The 22,260-nt window shown below is 36.0% G+C and overlaps 2 protein-coding genes across 4 annotated transcripts; one reads left to right on the forward strand and one right to left on the reverse strand.

Moving 5' to 3' along the window:
• LOC109710504 (putative callose synthase 8) lies at nucleotides 281–18,500 on the forward strand. 3 transcript variants are annotated; one of them, XM_020233132.1, is made up of 41 exons: nucleotides 284–595; nucleotides 1,471–1,571; nucleotides 1,845–1,915; nucleotides 2,023–2,104; nucleotides 2,363–2,464; nucleotides 2,678–2,797; nucleotides 2,983–3,072; nucleotides 3,151–3,242; nucleotides 3,386–3,512; nucleotides 4,377–4,514; nucleotides 4,594–4,670; nucleotides 4,777–4,870; nucleotides 5,627–5,752; nucleotides 5,840–5,957; nucleotides 6,388–6,716; nucleotides 7,215–7,267; nucleotides 7,340–7,400; nucleotides 7,962–8,043; nucleotides 8,130–8,179; nucleotides 8,310–8,396; nucleotides 8,481–8,615; nucleotides 8,726–8,820; nucleotides 10,920–11,004; nucleotides 11,085–11,245; nucleotides 11,362–11,485; nucleotides 11,575–11,669; nucleotides 11,750–11,897; nucleotides 12,298–12,449; nucleotides 12,853–12,959; nucleotides 13,052–13,150; nucleotides 13,262–13,330; nucleotides 13,420–13,606; nucleotides 13,694–13,799; nucleotides 13,958–14,077; nucleotides 14,152–14,267; nucleotides 14,391–14,474; nucleotides 14,647–14,759; nucleotides 15,121–15,350; nucleotides 16,031–16,879; nucleotides 17,370–17,555; nucleotides 18,077–18,500. In XM_020233132.1, exons 1-41 carry the CDS (start codon nucleotides 310–312, stop codon nucleotides 18,305–18,307), a joined length of 5,778 nt encoding a protein of 1,925 aa, XP_020088721.1. In that variant the 5' UTR covers nucleotides 284–309; the 3' UTR covers nucleotides 18,308–18,500. The 3 variants fall into 3 exon arrangements, with proteins under 3 accessions (XP_020088722.1, XP_020088720.1, XP_020088721.1); XM_020233133.1 differs by having other exon boundaries at nucleotides 281–595; nucleotides 2,983–3,242; nucleotides 16,271–16,879; XM_020233131.1 differs by having other exon boundaries at nucleotides 283–595; nucleotides 2,983–3,242.
• LOC109710505 (basic leucine zipper 19-like) lies at nucleotides 18,598–21,336 on the reverse strand. Its single transcript, XM_020233135.1, has 4 exons — nucleotides 20,722–21,336; nucleotides 20,257–20,347; nucleotides 19,661–19,787; nucleotides 18,598–19,210 (listed from the first exon to the last, which is right to left on the reverse strand). The coding sequence occupies exons 1-4, from the start codon at nucleotides 21,087–21,089 to the stop codon at nucleotides 19,047–19,049; spliced, it is 750 nt and encodes a 249-aa protein (XP_020088724.1). The 5' UTR covers nucleotides 21,090–21,336; the 3' UTR covers nucleotides 18,598–19,046.

Consider the following 22,260-nt stretch of genomic DNA (forward strand, 5'->3'; position numbering starts at 1 on the left):
TAATATATAAATTCCCAACATTCAAAAAGCCGTTCCTCTTCCCCCTCTTTCCTTTCTTCCCCCCCACCTCCCACTTCCCGCTGCCCAACGTTGTAAATCGAAAGCGAACCGCACTCCTCTCTCTCTCTCTCTCTCTCTCTCTCTCTCTCTCTCGCTCTCCTTCTCGTTTCTCTTTCCCTTCTTCGTCCCTCTCAAAGAGAAAGCAAAAAAAAAGAGTAAAGCAAAAGCAAAAGGCTCCCCTATTCACCCCCAAAAAGCAACTCCATCACAAAAGCAAGAGAGAGAGAGATCGAGGTTAAAAGGAGAGCAATGGTGGTACCAATCCCTAAGAGGTTGCTTCACATTGTGCCATGGACGAGATCGTTCCCGAGGAGGGGCCCTCGCACCGCCCGTCCGGGCATCGTCGACGCCTCCGCTGTGGCAGCGCCGCCGCCGCCGCCGCCGCGGCGGCGGCCGTCGTCGTCTTCATCGGCGGCGTACGCCGCGGAGCCCTTCGACAGCGAGAAGCTGCCGCCGATGCTCGTCTCCGAGATCCGCCCCTTCCTCCGCGTCGCCAATCAGATCGAGAGCGAGTCCCCTCGCGCCGCGTACCTCTGTATGATCGGATCCTTCCTCTCCCCTCGACCATCAGTTTCCGTTTCTTCTTGCTTAGTTCGTAAGAAGATTTATTATTTCGCTTGTGTCAAGTGCTAGGTAAAAATTTACAACCTTTACCTGAACTACAGCATATTTTGAAATAAACGGACATTGCAGTGATTTTGAAAATACGTATCTGAACTTTGAAGGTTTTAATTGGACTCTCTAACCTTAACAATATTTATAATATTTTGATGGAATATTCTGTTACAGAAATTTTTTTTTTTTTACTCGACAAAACATTCTTTAAAAAATTTTACAAATACTGTTAAGGTTAGCTAATAAAATCAAAGCTTTCAAAGTCTAGGTACTTATTTGAAAAGTACTATAAGATAAGGTAGTAAAATCATAAATTTTAAAATACCTATCCGTACATTTTTTAAGGATCCTAACCTATATATAGTGTCCAAGGGTTTCTCCATTTATCAGCTCAAGCTTTTGTGTCGGAGCCTGATCATGTTTTATTCTAATTGGTGGTTGATAATAAATGGGTAATTGCAATTAAAAAAAAACTTGAATCCTTGTCGATCTACGGATTTTCGAAGGGACTCTATTGTACATATATTAGGGCCTCTTCATGTAGCTCTCCCTTTGTTATCGTTTCTTACTTATGTTATCATTTCATTTCTGACTAAAATGATTTTTGGTTTTCCAACATTTTTCACTGCTTTATTGTTGTTGCAACAAGGAAAGAACTAAAAGCATCATATTGAAATGTTATAGTGCATTCAATCAAGTGTAATGGTCAGTGCTAAAACAAAGGAACTTTTCTCCAAATCAACCAATGAAAGTTATGTACTTATTTTTGTCTAATGACTTATATTTCTTTGATAGGCCGCTTCCATGCGTTTGAAAAGGCACACATGATGGATCCCCATTCAAGTGTTAGGGGTGTTCGACAGTTCAAAACTACGCTTCTTCAACGACTTGAACAGGTCAATATATTCTCTTACTAGGAGTCCCGAAACAACAATTATGTCTGTAACATATATAGCAAAATAGTTTGCTAATCTAGTTCAGAAGAAATCACATTGGCTCTACGCTCGTTGAAATATTCTGAAATTTGTCATACCTTTTCATCTAATTAGTCTGCCATCATTTAACTCTTGGCATTGCTTCCAAATGATCCACAAAAAACTGCATTTCGAATAAGACTTTTTTTTGTGCTTGTCTAAAGATATTGTATATCATGTTTGTTTGCATGGCAGGACGAAGAAATCACTATATCAAAGCGGAAGGAAAAAAATGATGCTCGAGAGTTGAAGTCGTTATATGAAAAGTATGATTCTCCTCTGTTCCGTATTTCTACTACTTCCTGTTCTTGTGATTTCTGATTATAGTCTTATTTTGTCATTTCATATTTTATTAATTTGCATTCCTTCACAGAAAAAAGTCTGTGAACGCACATGAAGTAGCTTCTGTTCTGCTAGAAGCGTTGAGGGCAGTTGTATCCGGCGCTGGCCTTGAGGTTGTCATCCCTTATTTCTTCTAAATAGTTGTTTCAAAGACTGGTAATTTAAGTAATTGTTTCAAAGACTGGTTGGGTTGATTCACTTAGACTTCGGTGATTTGGTCTAATGAAAAACTTGTTGAACCAGTCGAACCGGTGATTGAATCAGTGGTCCAACTGGTTAAAGATTGAACCAGTAGCATTTCTGGTTCATTGCCATCCCTAGTTTTCAAAATGTTTTTCTCTATGTTATTTATGCTTCCCTCCAATCAACAGAACTTTGCTGCTGGTGAAGACATGTCAGGTTTATATAGTCGATACAACATACTTCCACTACATTCGAGTGGAGGCCAGCAAGCAATTATGCTTCTTCCAGAGGTCTGATTGGATCTGCTTCTGATTTTACTTCTCAATACTTGAATTCTTCTATCCCAACCAGCAACTTTTTTTGACTAAGCTAGTGCAACCATGGCCATTGCTTCCTATCTTGTATTGTAGCACCAACTTCAATTGCTGCATAACACTATTTGCCATCAAATTTGTGTAAAGTATATCTGCTTTAGGGGTTTAATATAAACTAATGATCCACAGATCAAAGCTGCCGTTTCCGCTGTTTATAATGTTCGAGGTCTTCCATTAGCTAATGATGATGAGGAAACCGGAGGCCATAGAGATTTATTCGAATGGCTAGAAAGCTGGTTTGGATTTCAGGTAGACATTAGATACAATTGTCATTGTAATGTATATCTGCAATGTTTTAGTTTGAATCAAGTTGCTTAAATCAAAGGCACAGAAGATGCAACTTTAACAGTTTATAGATCTTTCTTCTATGTCCTTTCATGTCCATCTAAAAATACAAAACTTGGTGAAGTTGATGAGTTTTCATTTGCTTCTAGAAAGGAAATGTGGCAAATCAAAGGGAACATCTGATCTTACTGCTCGCTAACATTCATGTTAGACTGAATCCGAAACCTTCTATGTCAAAGGTATCACCTGCTGGAATTTTGTTGTTCAGCTCTTTCTTTCTTATAATATCTTTAACTGTTGTATGTTTATTTTGTCAGCTTGATGACAGAGCTGTAAATGAACTGATGGTGAAGATATTAAAGAATTATGTCACCTGGTGCAAATTTTTGGGCCGCAAAAGCAACATCTGGTAAAATTTTATGCTACTGTATCCTTACATAAACTGAGCTTTGTATACAGCAAGTATATAATATTTCCACTAGCTAACTTCAGCTCACTAGGAGTTAGTATCTTGTATTTACTTGTATGGCTTAATCTGCTTGGTCATTGCAGGTTACCATCTATAAAGCAAGAAGTTCAACAGCATAAAATTTTATATATTGCTCTTTATCTCCTTATATGGGGTGAAGCTTCAAACTTGCGGTTAATGCCAGAATGCATATGTTACATATTTCATCATGTACGTCTATTCTATCTATCTCATAGTTTACATTAATAACGCTTTATGCTTTCTTTTTATAATGTCAATTGTCAACTTTCTGTATATTAGTCAGTCCTGCTTTTTCTGGATTACCTTTGAACTTGGAGAAGTTCAACACTTCTTATAGCGTTTTATTTTGTTTATTGTCTTTGTTATGGGGTTTTGTGAATAAGGTTCTCCTTTATGCTTCAAGCAGAAGTGAAAATATTGAGCCGAAGTAGGCCCTGAAAAACTACCACCTGTAAAGTGCAGTTTTTCTTGTAGAATAAGCATACTTCCACTATAGATAAGTATATTTACTTTATTTGACTGTAACTGACAATTGGTTTAATGACCATATACTTCAGCATTGCAGTATATCACTTGATATTTGCAGTCAATGTCAAGTTAAAAGAGTCACTTTGACATGGCAGTGTTAATTTACATGGCAAAACAATCTGAAATATACATCAAGTAGACAGATGGTTTACCCTGTTTAATATATTGAAATATTTTTATTCATTACCCATAGCTGACTTTCAAATTTGATGGATCTTTGTATTAGTACAATAAGCTCCCTCCGTGCACTTAGTTGCTCCTGATGTTGTATTGTTAAATATGCTTTTAATGCCATATTATGTCTAAAATTCTGAATTAAACTATTTTGTGAGAGTTATTTCTAGGCTTATTTGTCTTTTCCTATTTTTCTTCCTTTTTCGGATGGCATATGAGTTGTACAGTGTGCTATTCCCAATGTTTTGTTGTTAAATATGCATTCAATGCCATATTATGTCTAAAATTCTGAATTAAACTAGAGTTATTTCTAGTGTTTTTTTCTCTTTCCAATTTTTCTTCCTTTTTCAGATGGCATATGAGTTGTACGGTGTGCTATCTGGTGCTGTAAGCTTAAATACTAGAGAAAAAGTCCGGCCAGCATATGGCGGAGACTGCGAGTCATTTCTTAAGAATGTGGTTACCCCAATATATAAAGTCATATATGAGGTTCTAAGCTCACTTTCTATTGTATCTCATTCTTGCACACTGTTCAATTATCTTTCTTATTTTGCTTTTGTTACTGAAGGAAGCTCAAAAGAACAAAAATGGGGTTTCTGATCACTCAAAGTGGAGAAATTATGATGATCTGAATGAGTTTTTCTGGTCCGCAAATCTCTTCGTTGTCATCTCAGATTACCTATAGTTAACTTTTCAACAATCTCATTATTGGTAAACTGTATTTGCATCTTCTTTTTTTCCAAATGTGTAGGTCGGTTGATTGTTTCAAGCTTGGTTGGCCCATGCGTCTTGATAATGAATTCTTTTGCACCTCATCTTCGCCTAATCAAAGTATCAACTCTCAGGTCTTATAATCATATTTTTTTCGTAATTCATGTTAGTCCCTTTTTTTTTTTTTTGCTTCTTTTGTAACTTACTGAGGTATTAGTGCCTTTTCTATCTTTTAAGCTCTTCCAGTTATGCTGTGCTTTCTTTCTTAAATTTCTTTTTTGGTAGAATTTGTTCTCAATTGGTTATTCATTATGATTTCTTTCAGTGTATTTAAGCTTAATTTTTAACCTATTGCTGCTTCAAGAAATGCAGTAACACTTTCAACCACTGTCTGAGTTGCTAGCAACTTGTTACCCTAGATGCAACGAAGTGTAAATATTTAATCCAATCAGCCTATGTTAAGATTTACTTTGGACATTGCTTTATATTGAGTATTCTTTTCCTTGCTACTTCTCTAATTACCGGAGTTATAAAAAGTGAAGGATTGTGGTAATCACTGTTATCTAGAGAAAACACATTCAAACCTTCTTATGCTTGGAATCTCCTAATTCGAAAATGAAGATAAAAAATATCAGTTTGATTAGAGGATTGCCAATATCACTGAGGGTATGGCTCTAAACCAAACAAGCAAAGCAATCAAAATGTTGTATATGCTAAAAGGTTTTTGGGATCATAATAGATACCATATCAAATTTGACATATGTATGTATTTATCTTTCACACAATTTTCTTCCTATCTATATATTTGTATAAGTTTACTGGCATTGAACTTGGATGTGATTAATGTACTTCGCATAATGCTTTTCTTATTCAAACTGAATGTCAACCAGGTAAGCGCCACTACAGCTTGTCAGCAGAAGTGGTTGGGGAAGACAAACTTCATAGAAATCCGATCATTTTGGCACCTTTTTAGAAGCTTTGATCGGATGTGGACATTTTTTGTACTTGCAATTCAGGTTTAACCCAGCTCGCACGAAATTTTTTAACTTGGCTCTTTTTGCAGCCCTTTGTCTTTTGATCTAAAATTATTGTTTCTTTTACAGGTGATGATAATTTTGGCATGGCATGATGTAGAAACGCCTCTCCGGTTACTCGATCCAATAATTTTTGAGGACGTGCTGAGCATTTTTATAACTAATGCTGTTCTTAGACTTGTACAAGGTTTTATACTAACTTATTTGATTATTATTTAGTCTTTTAAACAACCCTCTCAAGTCTTTTAGTAAGAACACTTTGTTACTCATGATTTTCTCAAGCACAATATGAATATGTACTTAGTAGCTTAAACAGAACTCACAATTCGTTAAGAGTTTCTTCTGGTTCGATTTTGAAATTGTTTGCCTGCATTATATGAATGATTATCCACATTGTCGAGCAACTTGAAGATGAAATATATCTTTGTTAATGAATAGCTGTATCTACATAATTTTGATGGATTCGCCTGGAGCAAAAATATCGCATTTGATAAAAAATATGTTGTGTTCTGCATGCTGGATTTTTTGACTTATATTACTTTCCTCATGTATGAATTACAGAAAATATACTAGTTATTTAATATATATTTTCACGTATAATTTTTATTTGGTTGCAGTGACTCTTGACATTGCTTTTACATGGAAAGCAAAACGTACTATGAGCTTCAATCAACAATTAAGATTTGCAGTGAAACTTTTTATTGCTGCAATCTGGGCTGTCACTCTTCCAGTCTCTTATGCCAGTTCTCAAAAGGGCTCCTTTTGTTCTACCAAACAACCCAACAGCATAATTGGCATATTCTGCCTGTCACCATATATGATTGTGGTTGCGATATACCTAATCAGTAATGTGATTGGCATGGCATTATTCTTTGTTCCTGCTGTTAGCAACTTCTTGGAGACATCAAATTGGAAAATTTGTAAAGTTCTATCATGGTGGTCTCAGGTAAGCTTTGGTTATAATAAATCTTAAATCTAAGGATTAAAGTGTCTATCGGTACGGGTCGTATCCACCGTGCCATATCATGCCAGCAAAATATCGACATGATACAGCCCCTGTGCCGATGACATAACTCAAAACCTTCTATTCTTGAAATTAGTAAGTAATTTTCTCAACAAAGTTCAAAAGATTTGAGAAAAATACATAATAAATAATTGCCATATTTTGTTACTAAAGAAAATAAATATTTTAATGCCATTATGTGTCGGCACACATATTTTTTTGACCGGCACGCATCGGCACGGCCCGGAACACACCGCGCCGGCAAGTTTCCGGCATGATCCTGTGCCACGACACTTTAATCCTTGCTTAAATCTTTTTCCATTTTTTGCTGTTTCTGTCTTGTTAACCTCACATAGATTCATATGAACACACTTGTTTACTTATAATCTTGATTTAGAGAGATCATATTGTAGTGGGTTGTGATGACAATCTTATATGCAGCCTCGGTTATATGTTGGACGAGGAATGCAAGAAGGCCAAACATCTCTACTAAAGTAATTGCTAAATTATAATTGAATTGCTTCTATTAATACCGTGAAGTGAGTATAACTTTCACTTCCTTTCAGGTACACAGTGTTCTGGGTGTTTCTACTGTCAAGCAAATTTATATTCAGCTACCATTTCGAGGTAATAAATAAAAGAATTTCCATTGAGATCTACAGTAGCTAGATGTTCTTGATTTTCAATGTCAGAATTGGCCTTGGATGATTTCAAAATTTAGACCAGAAAATTCTTAGGCAATGAGCGATATTAATGATAGTATCCTTTTTTCCTGCTACTTTCAATGGAACAATTAGTGTAAATAACAAATTGAGGACCTACATGCAGGACGTTCCAGGTCCCAGCAATATTTCTCTTCTAAAAAAGCTGCTTATGTTACCTGTGCGCATAATGTGTTTTTAATTATGATTCACTATTAATAAGTAAACCTCATAAATTTGGCATTAATGATCTTTGTTGAAAATCAAAATATATGAGGGACCTTTTTTTATCTGCAACTAGGAAAAAAGAAAGGAGCTAACCAATAGGTTATCTTATGAAGGTTTCTTTAACTTCCATATTTTTCAAAATCTACAAGGTGGATCCACGTTTCTCATTGGGTTTCCTTTTTGCCATGCTTTAAGTAGCTAACTTCCCTTTTTTCATTCCTATTGGTTCGTTGACTCATTGGACATCTGGTAATTACAGATAAAGCCTCTTGTGGTTCCAACCAAAGAAATTATGAATGTTAACATAAATGGATACGATTGGCATGAGCTCTTTCCACAAGGTTATTTTCAAGTTTGTTCCCTATGGTGTGCAAATGGATTTACTAATCTTCATTACTAGTAATGCTACATTTTTGTTGTGCTTCAGTTAAGAGCAATGCTGGTGCAATTCTTGCTGTGTGGGCCCCAATCATTCTTGTGAGGAAGCTTTGATGTATTTATTGTTGTAATTTTCTTTTTTGATCAACATTTTTCTTTGAACTGTTTCTCTGACTGTATCTGGTAAAATTTCTTGTATTTGCTTCTAATTTGGTTGTACTTGATATAGGTCTATTTCATGGATACCCAGATATGGTATTCCATATTTTGTACAATTTTTGGTGGCATTTATGGGATTGTTCATCATCTGGGTGAGGTGAGGTATCACACTTTTCTTACGAACTTGAGGATTAAGAGATAAATATAATTTGCTCAAGTGAGTTTACTATTTCACATCTAGATCCGAACAATGGGAATGGTTAGAACCCGATTCCACACATTACCGTCTGTCTTCAATGCTTCTCTTGTTCCACAGTCATCAACAAAGGAAAAGAAGAAGACATTAAAGAGTTTCTTGGAAAATAAACTTTTTAAGGTGAATGTTGTTTCTATCTCATGGTGCAGTTAAGCTAGTTTCATCACAGATTTAGTTACCCTGTAACCCTTTTGCTTTTCAGTAGTTTTGATATAGTTCTTTTGATCCAGGGTCCTAGCATTGAAAGAAATGATCTCTCTAGATTTGCTCTAGTTTGGAATCAAATAATCAGCAGTTTTCGTTCGGAGGACTTGATAAGCAACAGGTACTTGTTGGTTAGTTTAAGAATCTATTGTCTATGATCAGACAATTTAGCAATCGAGTTATTTACATATATACAGAAATTATGTAGTTAGCTATGCCTGCGCGAAATTTGAATTCTCATATGCCGTTCAAACGTAAATTTTCCTATTACGTTTAAAATATTTGTAGTGACAAAATTGTACCACTTATGAAACTTTGTCTAATTTCGAGGTCAATTTCCCCCATGATCCCCAACTTGAGATATGGTAATTTTGTAAACACCTTTAAGGGGTACATAAGAAATTCCAGGTTTTACAGGGGTTTATATATGTAAGAGATGATTTTTCAAGGATACATACATACATACATACATATATATATAGAGCAGGACTGCTGTGCTCTTAGGAGCACAGAGGCCTCCGTGCTCCTGAGCCGTTTTTAATGATGGAATTTTCGAATCGACGATCGGCTCCGTTAGACTTGATCTAGGATATTTGAAGTTTCTAGAAAATAATTTTTGCAAATTTTTGATATCATTTACCTAGTGATCGAAATGATTCAAATCAATAATTTTTAATGGTTGATATCTGCCGTTTTCAAGTTTAACGGTGTAGAAGTATTCAAATCAGATGAAATTTTGATACAAAATTCTTTATACTATCTACAACAAGATCAATATTTCTGATCGAAAATTTTAATGCTACATCACCACTTTTTATAGAATTTTTATTTTCAACCGTTAAAAATTATTGATTTTGAATTCTTTCGATTGTTAAGTAAATGATATCGAAAAATCGCAAAAATTATTTTCTAGAAACTTCAGATACGCTAGATCAAGTCTAACGGAGTCGATCGTCGATTCGGAAATTCGATCATCGAAAACGGCTCAGGAGCACAGAGGCCTCCGTGCTCCTGAGAGCATAGCAGTTCTGTTATATATCATATTATTGTATAAGATATATATATATATATATATAGGAGAAAGAGAGAGAGAGAGTTCGGCTACAATGCTATCAATAGCACCAAGCACTTTGGTGCTCCAATTTTTCCATCGGTAGATCTATCCCTTCGACCATTTCCACCCTTAGATCATACTATTCACAATCACCCACTTAATATCTAGGGACCACTGATCATCCTAATTGCACATTCCTTCATTCAAAGGCCGAAAAACCTAATAGCCCCAATGACTTGGTACTATTAATAGTATTCTAGCCTAGTTCTTATATATATATATAGAGAGAGAGAGAGAGAGAGAGAGTAGGGCTTCTATACTCTTATTATGAGCATAGACCTTTCGTACTCATAAGTTGTTTAGGATGTGTAGGCTTTTCGAATCGACGATCCACACCACGTTAAAAGTAACTAGAGTATTTGAAACTTCTAGAAATAAAATGTTCGTAATTTTTCAAAATCTTATAAAGTCCATCAAGCAGGAATAAAATGAACGGTATTAAAATGAATGACATCTTAAAATGGAATGATTGGATCCTTCAATTTAAGAATCGGAGTTATTGATCTTTATTTAGGTACTGAAAGAATTTTCTATCAAAATTCAACCTATTCCGACTCTTTTTCACCGTTAAACCAGCAAATATCTCATACCGGCCGTTAAAAATTGTCAATTTTGTGAGCTTTTGATCGTAAGGTAAATGATATCGAAAAATTATAAAATTTGATTTCTAGAAGTTTTAAATACTCTATATAAAGTTTAACGGTATGGATCGTCGATTCGTAAGCTCTATCATCGAAAACAACTTATGAGTACGAAGGCGATCGTACTCATAAGAGTATAGTAGCCGGACTCTATATATATATATATATATAGAACTAGGCTGGAATACTAAAGTACTTGGTACTTGTAAGTTTTCTGCCGTTTGATCTACCCCTCTACCCATTTTTACCCGTTCGATCATGCTATTCAACTAACCACTCACTCAACCCTAGGGGATCACTATCGTCCTAATCGTACATATCTTAATCCAAGGGCCAAAAACCTACAAGCACCAATGACTTAGTACTTTTAAAAGTATAGGAACTCAATTCTTTCTCTCTCTCTCTCTCTCTCTATATATATATGTATATATATCTCCCTTAACATTCAATGTTCCTTTTTTTCAGAGAGATGGATTTGATGACCATGCCTCTGTCATCGAACATGAGTTCGAGCCCTGTTCAATGGCCCTTATTTCTACTGGCTAGTAAGGTACCTTTCTGTTAGTTATTGGAATTTGGAGGGTCGCCAAGATCTGTGTCATTTCATAATAGTTTTCCGTGTCATTCCAGTTTTCAACAGCAGTTAACATGGCAAAAGATTTAGCTGGAAATTATGATCATCTTTGCCGGAAAATAAAGAAGGATGACTACATGTTTTGTGCTGTTAAAGAGTGTTATGACTTACTGAGGAATATTTTCAAGGTTCTTATTATCGGTGATCTAGAGAAAAGGTATCTTGAACCATGTTGTTACTTTCTAGATGTTCTCAATTTCAAAATCTCTTTCTTCTCTGAATCAATTTTTGCCTTTTCGGATATTATCATGATGCTTTACAGATTCTGTTCAGAGTTGTAGGTGCAATATTTAAAGAAATTGATAAAAGCATTTATGAATCAAGCCTATTTGTCAATTTTACAACGGTTGAACTGCCAAATTTACGCAATAAATTTGCTCAGCTGATCGATTTGTTGGTAATAACTATCCCCTTTTTTTTTTTTTTGTGACTTATGTCTTACACAATTTTGCCTAGTAATACATGAATTCTCATGCCATCTACCAGTATGAAAACAAGCAAGCTAATAAAGACAAAGTTATCATTTTGCTTCAAGATATCATTGAGATTCTGATCAAAGATATGATGGTAGATGGTGGCAGGTGAGATATAGAAGCTAATGTCTTTTCCTACGATATTATTATGTTGTGTTTATTATTCCAAATTTATCTGTTTCCTACAGAATATTGGATGTGATCAATTCCTCCCAAATGGTGAACTGCGATGATGATAATTTATTCACATATTACAACCCACAGTTATTTGCATCAAATGTCTCTGGGTTTACCATCCGCTTTCCTCTTCCAGATAAGGGTCCACTGAAAGAACAGGTGATTAAAATGAACTAAATGATATTACCATCCCTACAGAAGCATATATGTATATCTAAACCCCTGCAAATTCTGGTTTGCGAATTCTGATTGCTCTTCTATTTCTATTAGTTTTTTAAATATATGCCTTGTACTTACAGGAATGTCCTTATATAAAACATATGTTATAATACCAAACCAACTTCCTGTCATGAATTGAATTGAATGAATTGCCAACCTAAAACAAGGGTATTTTTGTAAGAAGTTGCACTTTGGTGTGATTATATAAAATTAGAAATTTGCAGGGACATATGTGTAAAATGATGATTTTGCAGGCGATAAATGTGTCAAAGTCCCAAAATTGAAGCTGCATTAATGTAAGGTTCTGTTGTCATAGCAAGCATCTATCTGTTTTTGTCAGGTCAAACGCCTTTATTTATTGCTTACTACCAAGGAAAATGCTATGGATATACCAACCAATTTAGAGGCTCGACAGCGCATTTCCTTCTTTGCCACTTCTCTGTTCATGGACATGCCTGTTGCTCCGAGTGTCCGCAATATGTTGTCATTCAGGTAATTTCTTTTTTTTATATGCTTAACAATAAATTTTCTCTTAACAATCGTTACAAAATTTACATAATAACATAGCAACTCTGACATTGCTTCTCAATTAGTTTCAGCGAGCACCTTTTTTTGTGTGCTATATTCTGAGCATCTTTTTTTTATGTGCTGTCCTTCTCATGTACATCAATAACCTATTGCTACACTAGATCATAATTCAAGCACCACATCTAGTCCCAATATTTTACAAACTTAAATTAACAACTAGATATTAAGTGTTAATGGATAATCACGTTATAATGTTCACATTTTCAAAAGTTTTGTTGTATATTTCTTTCGAGTATCTCTTCTTTCTTCCATAAGAGTAAGCATTTGACAACATTTCTCAGTCTAAGCAACTCTTTTTTTATTTTAGCGTGATGACTCCTTATTTCATGGAAGAAGTTAATTTTTCAGAGGAGGAGCTTCATTTAAGTCCAGATGGGGCATCCATCCTATCTTATATGCAAAAAATTTATCCAGGTAACTTGAACACAAATGACAAAATAATTACTTTTTCTTTTCTTTTTTTTCTGCTTTGATTTTATATAAGCCTTTCTTATCATGTTTAATAGCTGAGTGGAAGAACTTTTTGGAGCGTCTTGGTCCCAAGGCTACCAATGAAGAGATTAGATATTGGGCTTCTTTTCGTGGACAAACATTGAGCCGTACAGGTATTCGAGATCATCATTTTATTGTGCCAAAAACATTATCCTTGTATGTTAAAGTTGTAACCAATCCAAATCCTTGCTCTAATACACTTGTGCCTCTATGAATTATTATAGTTCGAGGAATGATGTACTACAGAAAAGCATTAAAACTGCAGGCTTTCCTAGACAGGGCTAGCGATCAAGGTACAGAAAGAATTTACTCTTTTTTCTATTTATCAATGATCTAGGATTTCTTTTTTTTTTTAATGAATTGATTTATTTTCTCTGACCAGAGATATGTAAAGGGCATATTGCTATTGAACAAGGACAAAGTAAGAAAAAAGGCCAACAATCATTGTCAGCCCAGCTAGATGCATTAGCAGATATGAAATTCACATATGTTTTATCTTGTCAAATGTATGGAGAACAAAAATCTTCTGGTGATCCTCGTGTTAAAGATATTATCGATCTGATGATGAGGTCTTCTCCCGTATATACTTGCCATTTTTAAATTTTATTTATCTTGAAATTGCAATTTGACTAAAATTCCATTTCTTTATACCGAAGGTATCCATCATTGCGTGTTGCCTATATTGAAGAGGAAGAGTTAGCTGATACGCCCTGTAAGGTTTATTCTTCAGTTTTAGTTAAAGCAGAGAATAATCTGGACCAGGTAATGTGATGCTTTATTACTTAAAGACTTTCCTACAATTACTGGCATATAGTTGTTTGGATATTGATCTTGCAATAATTAACTTCTTACTACATACAACAGTATCATTGTGAAATAGTAGCCTGATAAGTTTACGGTGATGAACTGCTAATTTATAGGAAATATACCGTATAAAGCTTCCTGGTCCACCAATCATTGGAGAAGGGAAACCTGAAAACCAAAACCATGCAATTATTTTCACTCGTGGTGATGCTCTTCAAACAATTGATATGAACCAAGTATGACCCTTGCATTTCTTTAGCTCTTCTTGACAAAATGTCCATGTACTGATCATCTTTATTTTGTTTTTCAGGACAACTATCTAGAAGAAGCCTATAAAATGCGAAATGTTCTCCAGGAGTTTGTTAGGCATCATGGAGAGCATGCTCCGACCATACTTGGGCTAAGAGAGCACATATTCACAGGAAGGTTTGTCAGTTTTCTCTCACATGGCTTACAAATACTTTTAAGTAACTTTACTAATTATAAATACTTTAGTTAACTTTATTAATTCTAGACTCTTTTTTCAATATACTATATCTACAATTGCAGTGTTTCTTCTCTTGCTGCCTTCATGTCCTATCAAGAGACAAGCTTTGTCACCATAGGACAGCGATTTCTTGCAAATCCCCTCAGGTAAAATTATGTGTCATGTTTGTATCTGTTAAGACATATATAGTATCCTTATATAGCATGAGAGATACTAAATATGTCTTAACAGTATCGATGAATGTATCAAAGAGTCGTTAAAGTGAAAGATCTACTTGTTTAGAAGAAACAGTTGCTCAATTACTCCTATTTCATACAGGGTACGATTTCATTATGGCCACCCAGATCTTTTTGATAGGCTTTTTCATTTGGCAAGAGGTGGCATTAGCAAAGCCTCTAAAACTATTAATTTAAGCGAGGATGTATTTGCTGGTAAAGTTACTTTCTTTTTGTTTTTTTAAATGTGATTAGTCTATTTTGCCATAAAAAAGTACACTTTTTTGATTTTGCAACTTTGACCCACTTTTTTTTTTTTTTTTTTTTTTTTTTTTTTTTTGTATTCTTGTATTTTGGACTGAAATTTTCTTGAATGGGCCAAACTGCTTCTTGCTGGAACTCTAGTTCACATGTTTGTCCCAAGGTAACTCAGGGGTATTTCAGTCCATAAATGAAGATTTTAACCTAAAGTTGCAAAAATGAATGTAATCAAAGTTGCAAAAATGAAAAAAAAGGGGATTATTTTTGCAAAATCCCACGTGATTACCTTATATATTTTTATCCGAGTTGCTTACAGGTTATAATTCCACGCTACGCCGTGGATCTGTAACCTACAATGAGTATATTCAAGTTGGCAAAGGGCGTGATGTTGGTCTCAATCAGATATCTCAGTTTGAAGCCAAAGTAGCAAATGGGAACAGTGAGCAAACTATAAGCCGTGATATCTACCGTCTTGGTCGGCGTTTTGACTTTTTCCGAATGCTTTCTTGTTATTTCTCTACAGTTGGATTTTACTTCAATAGCCTAGTATGTAACTCTCTCTCTCTCTCTCTCTCTCTCTATATATATATATATATACATATTTGTATATTTTGCATCCATATACATCCATGTGTTAATGTACATATGCATCTATGTATGCATGAGGATATGTACTTTTGCATGCATTTATGTACGCATGTATCTATGCATGCATGCATGTGTGTGTAAATATGTATGTTTGTACAGATATGCACATATATATGTACATCCACATACATCCATGTGTTAATATACATATGCATATATGTATGTCCATATGTATAGATATATGGATATGTACTTTTGTTTTGTATGAATGTACAGATACACATGTATGTGTTTGTATAACATCATACTCCGAAGCCCAAACATACATGCATACATACATATATCTACATGCATGTGTGCATGCATACATTCAGGCATACACGAATTTCCAATACATATGTGTCCAACCATGGTTGTCAATTAGACTTCATACTTACGTAAATTCTTCTTTTCAGTTATTAAAAAATTAGCACCAGGTGATCTTCAGTTATGATATGTTCTGTTGATCAAGATTGATATCATCTTACTAAATTTTAAAACGTGAGGGTCCGGGAATTGCTGAACAAACTTAAAAGACATCTATAACAAATTTCCTTTACACAGTCAATTAATCTAACAATTCCTCAATAATGTTGCAGATCTCAATTGTTGGGGTTTACATTTTCCTGTATGGACAGTTGTACTTGGTTCTTAGTGGAGTGGAGAAAGCACTTTTAACTGAAGCTCGAGCTCAAAATATGAAATCTTTAGAAACAGCCCTTGCATCCCAATCTTTTCTGCAGCTAGGACTTCTCACTGGCTTACCTATGGTTATGGAACTATGTCTTGAAAAAGGATTCCGTACGGCTCTAACAGACTTCATTCTGATGCAACTGCAGCTCGCCTCTGTCTTTTTCACATTCTCTCTTGGAACAAAGGCCCACTACTTTGGTCGGACTATTCTCCATGGCGGAGCCAAATACCGGCCCACAGGTCGCAAGTTTGTGGTTTTCCATGCCAGTTTCACTGAAAACTATCGACTATACTCGCGAAGCCACTTTGTCAAAGGATTCGAATTGATATTTCTGTTGGTAATATATAATCTGTTCAGAAAATCTTATCAGAGCAATATGGCTTATTTAATGGTCACGTATTCTACGTGGTTCATGGCGGTGACGTGGCTCTTCACGCCTTTTCTTTTCAACCCTTCCGGTTTTCAATGGCGAAAGATAGTTGAGGATTGGGTCGAGTGGAATAGGTGGATGAGTAACCAAGGAGGTATAGGAGTACAACCGGACAAGAGCTGGGAGTCTTGGTGGGATGCTGAGCACGCACATCTAAGGCATTCAGTGGTGAGCTCTAGAGTTCTTGAAGTTCTTCTCTCTCTAAGGTTCTTCATTTATCAATACGGCCTTGTCTATCACCTCGACATTTCTCAACAAAACAAGAATTTTGTGGTTTATGTGCTTTCCTGGCTCGTGATAGTTGCCATTGTTGCACTAGTCAAGGTATGGGATCCATTACTCAAAAGTTTGATTTTATTTTCATTCCATCCTGTATGTAATAAAGAAATATAGGAATCCACAACCCCATTGCATTAGAAAGTAGGAGCTATTACTCCAACATCCTACAAAATTACACCCCTATAGAATTTGCAGTTTCATATCTATACCCCTTGAAGTGTTATTTCTTATGAAAGCACCACTATGTGAAGTGTTATTTCTTATGAAAGCACCACTATGTGAAGTGTTATTTCTTATGAAAGCACCACTATGTGAAGTTTGCAGTTTCACAACCCCTTGAAGTGTTATTTCTTATGAAAGCACCACTATGTGAAGTTTGCAAGTTATTTAAAAGAGGGGCATTTTGTTAAATAGAATGGTACTAAGTGTAAGAAGATAAATTTTTAAATGGCATGGTTGGGATTTCAGATTAGGCTATATGAAACAAATTTACAGGGTATAACTATGAATATTAAAGTTTTTGATCTTGCTGCAGATTGTAAATGAGGCTCGTCGGCGGCTGAGCACAGATTATCACCTAGCGTTCAGGCTTTTTAAGCTGCTGATGTTCCTGGGTGTAATAACCTGTTTAATTATTCTTTCAAATTTGTGCAAACTCTCTTTAATGGATCTGATCATGTGCTGTCTCGCATTTATACCGACCGGCTGGGGCCTCTTGCTGGTAAGTTTGATCGAGTGCTTTTTTGGTCTAGCTGAAGCTTCTGTAGAATTATTGTTAAGCATAACATTTCAAAAAAAATGCCTACCCAAGGATTGCCGAGCCACGGCACAGAGCCTGCTGCTCTTGTGCTGGCATCTACATCCTGTGCTCTGCTGAGTAGCCTACTACATGCGTACCTCAGCATGTAGTAACATGCCATGAGCATGATATTAGATACTAAATTCTCATGGTCAGCATGGCTATCCCCAGTGCTAACAGATTTTTCGGTGATATCCTCATCACCTTCACTTTGCAGAAGAAGAAAAAGCTCCAAATTGGAGCTTCTATTCTTGAACTTGTTTTGACTTCCTGCGACAGTAAAAGCCCATTTTCTGATTGACCCAACATGGTCCTGCTGCTTTTCAAAGCAGAGAAGCTATTCTCAACGCCATGCCAAACAAGCACTCAAAATGCATCGAGTTAATGCAGGCTCTCCTTTTTCTTTTTTATCGTTTGAACTCTTTCGTTTCCCTTTGCTCCAGATTGTGCAAGTTTTGAGACCGATGATAGAGGACTACGCAATATGGGAGCCTATCCAGGTTATTGCTCATGCCTATGACTATGGAATGGGTTCAGTACTATTTGCGCCAATCGCCGCATTAGCATGGATGCCTGTAATCTCAGCCATTCAAACTCGCGTTCTTTTCAACCAGGCATTCAGCCGTCAATTGCAGATTCAACCTATTCTTGCGGGGAAAAGCAAATATAGGTAGATTGAGGCTACATTTCAGTTGCCATTTTATAGCTGGTATTTTTTGGTACATGAAATCTCCTTGTGTAGATAGTTTAATACAATCCATTTTTTTTGTTTCTTATAAATGCCTTTGCACTAAAGTTCATGTAACAATTTTAGCTTGAATATTGTTATCTGTCTCTATGAACTTTGAAAATGCATGTTTCAAAGGATTTGAGTGAATTTTTTTAGAGATTGAAGGGAGAGGGAGTATGTTTACTTTCAGAATGTTGAGATTTTTAAGGAACCACAGAGCATAATAACCCAACAAAAAAGAAAAAGAGAAAAAAAATAGAAAAAAAAAAAAACTTGTTACTGTATAAAATGGCATTTGGAACAACGGAAAAATTAATCTGATAAACCCTTCGGCCCGTGCATTTCATTAGAATTCTTGTAAATCCCCAATATCAAAACTAAATAAAACCAAAATTAATCAATTATGAAAAATCAAGGAATAAACAAATAAAACTAACAGATGAGTACGACCTCCACCACCGCCACCACCTTGGTCTATGACGTCTTTTAGAAGTAATTGGAAGCGCCTAAATTGTTAAGAAATTTATACAAATCACGAGGGTGCGGGCCTCATACGTTGTGGGAAGAATCAATCTTTTCAATTTAATTTCTACTCTCATTTACGTTCGGAAGCAGACATACTTAACAAGGTTATTCGCAACGAATTCCTTCCATGATCATCGCCACAATCATAAATAAGAGAGTCACGGAGTTGGGCCCAATGTGCAAGTAGTTCCCTCGAAGTTGAGGAGCTCTTTCTCCAAATGTACTGAAGCATCAAAATCCGGTGCGTCCATGTTCCTGAGCTTCTGCTGATAATACACTTCTCGCAATCTCTCAAGCTCCTTCTTTAGTTCCTCTTGGTGAGCTACAAAATGTTTGTTCAAACTCAAATAAATGAAAGGCACCAACCATCTAGGGCTATATCATCTTTGAATTTGTGCTTAAACACTTCAGCCCACGATCTTAAACAACATTCTAATTAAAGTGGCCTTACTAATTTTTTGGGATATATTACACAATTGCACGTGAGTTTCACTTTAATCCCTGAACTCTAAATAGTTATATTCTGAAGCATTATAGAGAGATCGAACTTGATTGTTCTCAAGTCCATTATGTGTTGGTCTAAATACTTCTCCATGTAAGTAGAAGTTGTACTTTAAAACTTAATTAGAATAAATTTAGTACTGTATTTCTTCTAATTGTAAGTTTGAAACACTATTTAAATAAATAATACCATGTGCAATTAATTATAGAGATAGATATATGGAAAGAGAGAGAGAGAGAGAGAGAGAGAGAGAGAGAGAGAGAGAGTCACCATCTTTAAAAATGTTATCTTGGGCGAGGGCAGCAATGCGCTGCTTAAGATGGCTGTTGCCGACCGTGAGCAGCGAGCGCTGGTGATCCAGAAAGGCCACTCGAGGGGACAACGCAGAAACCTCCGTCTTCATAATTAAGCATAATATCATACAATAACAACGAAATTAGTATAAATCATATGTAACAAGATGTTAATGAATAATATATAATATGGATAAAGAGTCTGGCTATGGTGCTTGTAAAAGTACCAATCACTTTGTGCTTATAGGTTTTTAACCGTTAGATCAGCACTATTGATCATTTACATCCGTTAGATTATACTATTCAACCAACCACCCACTCAACCCTAAGTTGTGCATATCATCCTAACCACATATTTTTTAATCTAAAGGCTAAAAACTTACAAGTACTAATGTCTTGGTATTTTTAAAAGCATAGGAGCTCAATTCTATAGAGTCCGGCTATGGTGCTTGTAAAAGCACCAATCATTTTGTACTTGTAGGTTTTTAACCGTTAGATCAGTACTGTTGAATATTTACACCCGTTAGATTATACTATTCAACCAACCACCCACTCATGAAATTTACTAAATACCTGCAGCGTCGTCACGCTCCGTTCTAACTCGGAGATGTACTGCAGCTTCCGCACTCGCGATCTCTGCGCCGATTGCCTATTCGCCAATATCCTACACAAACCATATATACCGAGAGAAAATTTCAAATTTCATGAAAAAAAAAGAGAGATAATTTCATTTTTATTAATACTCGGCAATTTTTGTCGCGTACATTTTAACAGATCAGATTTTAACTCGTGATCGATCTTACGTGTTTGATATTACCTAGCTAGTGTATAAACAATTTGTACATGTGCCGTTGAAAGAGCTACAGCTACATGCATCTCTTCTTGAAGCTTAATTGTAGTTTTTAATTAGAGAAATGTTAGATCTACAACCAAAATTAAGATCCAATCACGTACTTTGAGGGTTTAGCTAATCTTTAGATGATCAAAATTATAGGATTGCAATCCAAAGTGGCCGGTGAATGGCGGCTTACTGATCACCTTTTAACCCTCTTGGGGTCAACTATCTTCTCCGCCGCCGTCGTCTCTTCCTGCGGCGGCGCCCCCGCGGTCGGCTCCGCCTCCTCGCACGGCATGCCATTCACGCCGCTGCGGTCCGACGGCGACGACACGACCGGCGCCGCGTCATCGGGGAACATGGCCATGAGCTGGTCGTCGTTGTTGTCGAAGCCGCCGAGTCCTTCGCCACCCCTGCCGACGCACTCCTCGAGAAATGCGACGGAGTCGCTCACCGACCGGCGGTGGGCCCCGCGCCTGGCGGCGGAGAAGCCGAGGAACTCGCTGGCCCACGGCGCCGCCGGCTGGTGAGTGGGCGTGATGTTGGGGACCTTCGGAGGCAACTGCGCCATTTTGCTGAAGCGAACGAGAACCAAACAAGCCCAGTAGTTCGCAATGCTACAGTGAAACCATATTTTATGCAATATGGTTTGTGTAAATGCTAAGATCCCTATACTTGCAAAAACTCAGTATTATGGGTATAGTAGGGAAATAGACGTGAAGCGATCTCCTCTATGACGTACACCTCTTCTCTCTACAACACATATATATCCATTAATGTACTTGCGATCTCCATAGGCGTCGTAGTTAATTTGAGCGCATGCACATCATCCCTTTCAATGGGCTCGAAAGAAATATCGAATGAATGAAGAAGGTAAGCCACATGAGAGGAGGAGGTACAGCTAGTAAAGAAAGAGTATTAATTTCATGCACCCGGCGCACCGTACACTACACTTCATGTTCAATTATTAATATTCACCGTATCAGCGCGTGATTCAATCAATACGATCTATAATATCTGAAGTACTTATATGTAAAATATTATAAGCTAGTTTTGATAGGCTGTTGTTTCAGAAACTAAATACGTATTCCACATTTGTAATTTTTGATATAATTAAGCAGACTTTTTTTTTACTCCCATTAAGTATAATATATACTTTATAATTGAATTTTTAAAAGTGCAATATATGGTGCAGTGGGTGCACGTAATAGTTTCTCCAGCTAAAAGTTAGTATGAGTGAGGTGAGTCCCTGCTGCTGCAATAGTATATTATTGACATTTTGGATCCACAAGTGTGTGTGTGTGTTGTGTGTATACATATATTGAGCTAGGTTGGTATACTATCAGTACCACGCTGTTTTTAATGATGCGGTTTCCAAATCGACGATCGGCTCCGTTAGACTTGATCTACACTATTGAAAGTATTTGGAAACTAAATTTCATAATTTTTCGGTATCTTTTACCCATCAAATGAGTAGTCTAAAAATGAACAGTTGAAAATAAAAATCTCATAAAAAATGATGATAAAAGACTTGAATTTAAGATCAGAGATATTGATCTTATTCTAAATAGTGAAAAAAAATTTCTATAAAAATTTCATTAGATTTGAATTGTTTTACACTGTTAAATTCACAAACGCATCACATCTACCATTAAAATTGTCAATTTGAAAACTTTTGATCGCTAGCCAAATGATGTCAAAATATTATAAAATTTAGTTTCCAAATATTTTTAATAGTGTAG

This window comes from Ananas comosus, linkage group 5 (assembly GCF_001540865.1).
Source record: "Ananas comosus cultivar F153 linkage group 5, ASM154086v1, whole genome shotgun sequence".
NCBI classification, from domain to species: domain Eukaryota; kingdom Viridiplantae; phylum Streptophyta; class Magnoliopsida; order Poales; family Bromeliaceae; genus Ananas; species Ananas comosus.

Bases quoted from the DNA above. Each gene is read 5' to 3' on its own strand.
- LOC109710504 (XM_020233131.1), top strand. From the start codon at position 310: ATGGTGGTACCAATCCCTAAGAGGTTGCTTCACATTGTGCCATGGACG. The intron at 5,753-5,839 runs GTTTAACCCAGC...TTTCTTTTACAG, and splicing joins TTTTTGTACTTGCAATTCAG to GTGATGATAATTTTGGCATG. The intron at 14,078-14,151 runs GTATGACCCTTG...TTTGTTTTTCAG, and splicing joins AAACAATTGATATGAACCAA to GACAACTATCTAGAAGAAGC.
- LOC109710505 (XM_020233135.1), bottom strand. From the start codon at position 21,089: ATGGCGCAGTTGCCTCCGAAGGTCCCCAACATCACGCCCACTCACCAG. The intron at 20,348-20,721 runs GTGATCAGTAAG...TGGTTTGTGTAG, and splicing joins GACCCCAAGAGGGTTAAAAG to GATATTGGCGAATAGGCAAT. The intron at 19,211-19,660 runs GTGACTCTCTCT...AACATTTTGTAG, and splicing joins AGATAACATTTTTAAAGATG to CTCACCAAGAGGAACTAAAG.